Raw genomic sequence first — 7570 nt, forward strand, 5'->3', positions numbered from 1 at the left:
AAAAGTAAAATATTTTTCTATATCCTGCATACAAATAGTTAAATAACTGTTATCATTATATTCATCTTTATCAGATTTCTGAATAATAACAAAAAATTCCTTACTAAATTAATTAGTTACTCTTCTCGATCTGTCAATGAATGATAAATGGGTGCTTGATGCATCTTCTTTACCTGTAAAAAAACAAAGTAAAACAATACATTATTTAAGATACAGAGAGGATATTTTTAATTAATTAATTAATTTATTTTTCTGGCATGCCTGTCATTCTACCAATATGATAGGATCTGCTTAGTAATCAAGGAAAAATCACCATATTTGTTCTCATTTTGGTTCTGTCTAACTTTTAATGATTCCATTTAGGTTTTTCTTGACAAAGAAACTAAAACGGTTTGTCATAGCTTCCCCAGAAAATTTTACATATTAGGAAACTGAGTCAAACAGGATTAAGTGATTTGCCCATGGTCACACAGCTAGTGAGAGTCTAAGGCCAGAGTTGAAGTCAGGAAGTGGTGTTTTCCTGACTTCAGTCCCAGGACTCTATCCACTGTGCCACCTAGCTGCCCTGGTTGCTGTATACTATACACACATATATGCATGTAGGCATGCACACACATATGCACACGTATCCATGATGCATATATGTATATACATATATGTATATATGGCTATAAATATATATTAAAGCACATGTGTGTAAATATGTATAGATGGATAGCGAGATAGCAAGGATAGATGATAGAGATAGAGATAGAGATAGAGATAGAGATAGAGATAGAGATAGAGATAGAGAGATAGAGAGATAGAGAGATACAGAGAGAGAGATACAGAGATAGAGAGATACAGAGATAGAGATAGAGAGATACAGAGATAGATGCATGATACACACATACATAAATGCATACAAACATAAATGTATGATCAAAGCAGGTGAAAAAGTATATAATTCAGTGGACTTGGAGAAAGGAAATTCTGAACTTATACAATTGCCTCAGACACTTAATTGGCTGTGTGATACCTCTTAATCTCCTGCTCCTGTCTTCTCTAGCTTCCTGTAAATGTTTAGCTAAAGTCCTACAATAATAATTCTCTAGTGTTAATTAAACCTAGTGCCTTGCTTTTGAGAGTCTCTCCAATTTATCCTGTATATATCTTAGTTAGACATATGTATATATTTAGTATGTTGTCTCATTAGACCTCATTAGAGATCCAAGAGAGAAAAGACTATTTCTATTTGTATTCTTTCATGGTGCAGTGGATAGAGCACTGGCCCTTGAGTCAGGAGGACTCAAGTTCAAATTTGGCCTAAGGCATTTAACGCTACTAGATATGTGACCCTGAGCAAGTCACTTAATCCCAATTGCCTCAAACATCTGGGGCCATCTATAATTGTCCTCATGTATATCTTGCCACTAAACCCAGATGGCTCTGGAGAAGAGAGTGAGGCTGGTTATTTTGCACAGCCCTATCTCACTTAAATCCAATTCAATGCAAGTCATGACATCACCCCCAGATGTCATGGTCCTCTTCCGGAACAAAGGAAAAATAATAAGCCCCAACACTTAGCACAGTACCTAGAGAACAAAAGATGAATGATGCTAGTTAAGTTTGCCTTCAATGCCATGCATACATGACTCATTTCTTTTCCAATTCTTTCCTGTAATTTTATTATTTCATGTGTATTATCATTGTTAAATAAATCAGACAAAAATCATTTGTATCATTCTTCTGAGATATTTGTTTTGGTGAGGCAATTGGGGTTAAGTGACTTGCCCAGGGTCACACAGCTAGTAAGTGTCAAGTGTCTGAGGCCAGATTTGAACTCGGGTACTCCTGAAACCAGGTCCATTGCTTTATCCACTGTGTCACCTAGGTGCCCCATTCTTCTGGGAATTATAATTAATCATGGAGCCAAAGTCTGTTTTTCTTGGATGCTTTCATTTTGGGTGTTTTGGTATATTATACTTGCTCCTACATCTTGAACATCCCTGTCATTCTATTAGTTCCTTATCATTTTAAATGTCATTTTTTTCTAGCCTTATCTTATTTTTCACATTGTGTTAAAGTTGAGCTTTGCACATTTCCAATATCATCTTCATAGCTTTTTGTATAACCTTGCCATAACTTATTTATTGTCTCGATAATGGTAATATCATTTTGGCCCTGTATTTCACTGGGTGTTATTGAGATTCCCCTCTACAGAATTGAGTGAATGAAATCCAGCCCCTTGTTCTTGATAGCTGAAATTTGTTTTCCTCCCCACCCCTCCCCACCCCAGCCATTATTATATCTTAGTCACAACGTTGAAACTCTGTTCCACACTTGGGGTCCAAATCTCAGATATTCTCTCTTAGGATCAGAGTGACATTACTTAGGCCCCATTCTCCAAAGGTCTGAGGACAAAGTCTTTATTTCTTGGGTCAGAGTAAAAGAGCTATGACCCAAACACTAGGAGCTGAGTCTCAGATCCACCAACAAAGAGTGATAATAGTAATGTCCTAAGCCTTACCTAAAGACTGTCTTAGATCCACACACTTCCATACATCTGAGTGAGTATATTGAAGCTCTATTCTTTAATTAATGAATGAGTCCTTTTGACCAATTTGTGGCAACTAGGTATACATACACACACACACACACACACACGAATGATGATGGCTAGCAGTCATGAAGTTTTAAATTATTGGATTCTAGAACATCAAATTAAGTCAATGTTAACTTTCTGTTGTGAAGTGCACTATGATAGTGAATGGGGACACAGGAATATTTCCTTTTAATCTACTTAATTGACCAACATATATCATTATTACTTTAGAAAACAAAACAAAACAAAACAAAACTCCACAACCTGGTATAAACAAAAATGAACTCAATTTTGAAAGGAAAATATAATCCTGACTGACTTTAGTTTCAATAAAAAGAGGAGGGCATTAAGACTCTCTTTGAATTAGGGATTTGGATTATGATTGGATCATTCAAAATAACCCTAGTGTTTTTATGAGTGGCAATTACCTACTCAGTAGCACAGGGATTTGTAGGATATTTATACAATTGCTTTTAGTAAGATGTTATACAAGTCTATATGCCCTATTAATTGCTTCTTCCCCATATCCCTTGGGAACAAGTGAATTTTGAAATCATTTACTGATTAGGTCCCCAAAGCCAGGAGCAATCACATAAATTCTCATGAATCTGCTGATGAGTCTGTACTTATAGTTAAATGGAAAGCACTTCAGTCATTTTTAGGTATGTTGTGTGGCTAGATGGTTGTTTTGAGGGAGGGGCATATGGATTTATTTCTAATTGTGAAAAGCTAGAAGACCTTGATGTTTACATCTTGGTGTCCAGATTATGTATGTATTTATTCATCAGTAGTATGACCATGTAGTTAGCCATTTTGCACCATTACACCACAGAGCATCTAAAAACATCTTATTTTATGCATCCTTTTTCACAATTAAGGATATTGAATTATACAGACATAAATTTGGGTGCTTTGAAAAAAGGAACAAAAATTCAATTAAGAATTGGAGGTACCTAGAGTAAGTTTTACCAAAGAATGATCCCAAAATTATTCAAAACATGGCATGGGGAAATGGTTAAAATTTTTGAATTATAATTTCCTCTCCTACATTCTGCTAGGTTCATTTGGGAAGCCTCCATCCTTTCTTTAAATTGAATTTACACATTTTTGTTATTAGGTATCTTTAGGCAGAATGGCATTGGAAGAATGTTTCCTATTTTCCCTGGAAGAAAACAAAGGGATTTAGCTAAGTGTACCTAATTTGTAATGCATTATTTGTCTTGGCTTCATTGGAAGATAATTTTGGATGAAATCCATTCTTGCCCAAATGTACAAAGATAGATAAGTTTTAATGACTTGCTGGGATTCTGATAAGAGAGAAGGGGAAAATTAGCTTCCCTTGAACTATAAACCAATGGTATTTGCAGTGGTATGAATAATGAATGTAGAGTGAAATTTAAATAGGAAGAAATTTGGATTCAACAAGATAGTGTCTTTTCCTCAGTAAGATGTTGAAACTGATTAGAATTTCAAGGAACTGTGATTCAATCCATCAAATATGTTCCTTTCCACTACACATTACTTCTTTTCTATAACTTAGTGTATGTTCTCTGGCATTTCTTGTGGTAAAAATATAAAATCACTTTGTTGTCAACCTAAAATGAGTTTTTTAGGGTTGTCTTGGAGGCTTACCAGATGTCAACCAAATAGTCAAGCTCTTGGCTTCTATTTAAAGTCTTTCCAGTTGAGATGAAATATAATAACATTTGTACTTTGCTTGAAAAGTTATGATAAGTTCCTCTGGTTTATTCCCACATAAAGATAAGTCATCTTAGGTAGATTTTAATGCAAACTCACTATAATTAGGAAGTAGCAGAGTGGCACAGTTAAAGTTTGTTTGTTGTACTGCATTATAAAGGATAAGGGAATGTATTACAATATGGGGAAAAGAAATATCATTGTACTTGGATTCGGAAGAATTGGATTTAAATCCTACCTTTACTATTTATTATATGTCCAAATTATTTTATCTCACTAGACCCCTGGGTTGTCAATTAAGGGGTGAAGCTTCCTTATACTTCAAAATCCACATGTTCTTTCAGTAATTATTCCAGAATAACAGTAGAAATTTTTAGATCAATCTCACTATTATTAAATAATCTATATATTTCCTCTACTCCTGTTTAAAAGTAAAAGGCATTCAGACTTTAGAAATTCATGAAATAATTTGCATTTTGATTTTTGTTGAAGGTCATGTGAAATTTCTTGTAGATCCCCTTTCATTTTGCTTTGCATTAATTAGTTGCTGACTTTGTGTTGTCTGACACTGAAAGATAAAACTCACTGTATTTTCTCACTGATTCTGTAATCATTCAGCCAATTAATTTGAAGATTTAACTTGAGTAGAGTTCTTGAAAGAGATCTGCCTTTCTATTTTTAAGTAGCCAATTTCACTAGAATTCTCTAGATAGCGTACAATGGAAACTTATTGGAGAGAAATTGTGGGATAATGAATAATATAATCTCACTTAGAGAACCATAAGATTTCAGGGGATATCTAGTCAATCTCTCAATTTAACATACACATATGTATATGCTTACATACATATAAAGGTATATGAAGACATACATATATACAATACACACCTATACTTTGTGTTTGTGTGTATATGAGGTCAATAGAAGATATAAACTCACTAAAGGTCAAAAAGGTGAAATTTTTCATATTTTTAATAGAGGCATGTTATCTAATTAATATAGAAAAGTAACAGAGATATATAATGCTCTCATTCCTCTATGAATAAGAAGTTAAAGTAAAAAGCTAAATTATTCACAAGTTGTAAAAAGTATTAAATGATTATATGAATGACTTGTAAATTATTTACTAAGCAATTATTATGGTGACTAAATTTAAAGAGAATTTAAATATCATCCAGAAACTTTGTGTAATATATACTTGTAATGCTGGATTTTGTGTCAAGACCAATGATCAAATCATATTTCAGATATTTCTGAGAGACATGATTCTTTTTATGGGGGGGACGAGGCAATTGGGGTTAAGTGACTTGCCCAGGGCCACACAGCTAGTAGGAGTTAAGTGCCTGAGGCTGGATTGGAACTCAGGTCCTCCTGACTCCAGGATCGGTGTTCTATCCACTGTGCCACCTAGCTGCCCCAAGAGATGTGATTCTAATCAAATCATTAAATTCCTTTGAACTTCAACTTCTTTATCTATAAAATGAAGATCAATATAATTTGTCACAAAAGGATAAAATAAAAGTATTATACCAATATATAAATATTTCATATATTATTTAATTTATTATCTTTATTTGTGAGGCACTCAAAATATAAGAGATTTGTCTTTCAAATTCCAAAGGAAGGAATGATTTGAACCCAAGGATTCTGAATCTAATTCAAATCATATGTTCAATAACCAACCAACTTAATAAATGTATCTATTTTTTGGTGTTAAATAATATGTTGACATTTCTACTAACTTGCTCTACAACTTTTACATTATAATCACTTAGTAAATGTTCTTTGAGTTGATTACTATAGGACATTTTATTTTCCATAATGTCCTTAAGTAGTGATTACTCTGTATTTGGAATCAGAATGTGGGGGTTCAAATCCTGACTTTCCTTATTGCTACTTATACCCATTTCACTTTACATGATATAAAAGGCTTCAGGTTCCTCTTGTGTAAAATGAGGGCAGTAAAATATATTATCATTAAGATTGCTTCCAACTTTAAACAATAAAATGCTTACAGCAATTATTCCTGAATAGTAAAAGGAAGTAATTAGACTCTTTTCCCTGTCATTAAGTAATCTGGACAATCTTTCTTCTATTTTTCTCTCAAAAGGAAAAAAAAAATACCCAGTGATTGGAAATGCTTGATGGAAATTACACATTGGTAACAGAATTTATTCTACTGGGATTTCCCACAAGGCCAGAACTGCAAGTTGTCCTATTCCTGGTGTTTCTATTCATGTACAGCATGATTCTAATGGGAAATATTGGCTTGATGATGTTAATTAGGGTGGATCCTCGTCTCCAGACCCCAATGTATTTTTTCCTTAGCAACCTGTCCTTTGTAGATCTCTGTTATTCCTCAGTCATTGTCCCCAAAATGCTAGTTAATTTCCTTTCAGAAAATAAGTCTATCTCCTATTATAGTTGTGCACTCCAGTTTTACTTAGCTTGTACTTTTGCTGACACAGAGTCCTTCATTTTGGCTGCAATGGCTTATGATCATTATGTAGCCATCTGTAACCCACTGTTATATACTGTTGTGATGTCTCGTGGCATTTGTGTGTGGTTGATTGTCTTGTCTTATATTGGTGGCAACTTGAGCTCCTTGGTGCACACATCCTTTGCTTTCATACTGACATATTTGACAAAAACATAATCAATCACTTTTTCTGTGACCTCCCCCCACTACTCAAACTTTCTTGCACTGATACTTCCATCAATGAACTCTTACTCTCCACTTATGGAAGCTCCGTGGAGGTCATCTGTTTCATCATCATCATCATCATCTCTTATTTTTTTATTCTCCTCTCTGTCCTGAAGATTCGCTCTTCCAGTGGGAGGAAGAAAACTTTCTCCACATGTGCCTCTCACCTGACCTCTGTGGCCATCTACCAGGGAACACTACTCTTTATTTACTCCCGACCCAGTTATCTCTATTCACCCAATACAGACAAAGTAATCTCTTTGTTCTATACCATTGTCATCCCTGTACTGAATCCATTGATCTACAGCCTGAGGAACAAGGATGTGAAAGATGCAGCCAGGAAAGTTCTAAGTACAAAGGTATTATCATCCTGAAACAAACAGACAAAAACAAAACAAAACAAAAACATGTGGAATTATCTAAGGTGATTTTTTAAAAAAAATTACTGCCCTAGATCTCAGTGGAAGATCTAGAAAATGTTCTGCTATAGTGGCTATATAACCAGAGATAAGTAATTTAACCACCAAATCATCTTGACAACTCTCAATGAAGTTGCAGAGAATGTAGTAGTTGAGGGAGTTTCT

The 7570-nt window shown here is 34.3% G+C and overlaps 1 protein-coding gene across 1 annotated transcript; it reads left to right on the forward strand.

Annotated features, from left to right (window-relative positions):
- The first annotated feature begins 6419 nt into the window (after positions 1-6419).
- On the forward strand, positions 6420-7360 carry LOC122730492 (olfactory receptor-like protein OLF1). Its single transcript, XM_043969630.1, is given in 2 exon segments — positions 6420-6921; positions 6924-7360. Coding segments are annotated over 2 exon segments (939 nt in total).
- The last annotated feature ends 210 nt before the right edge of the window (positions 7361-7570 follow it).

Source organism: Dromiciops gliroides, chromosome 6 (assembly GCF_019393635.1).
Source record: "Dromiciops gliroides isolate mDroGli1 chromosome 6, mDroGli1.pri, whole genome shotgun sequence".
Classification (NCBI taxonomy): domain Eukaryota; kingdom Metazoa; phylum Chordata; class Mammalia; order Microbiotheria; family Microbiotheriidae; genus Dromiciops; species Dromiciops gliroides.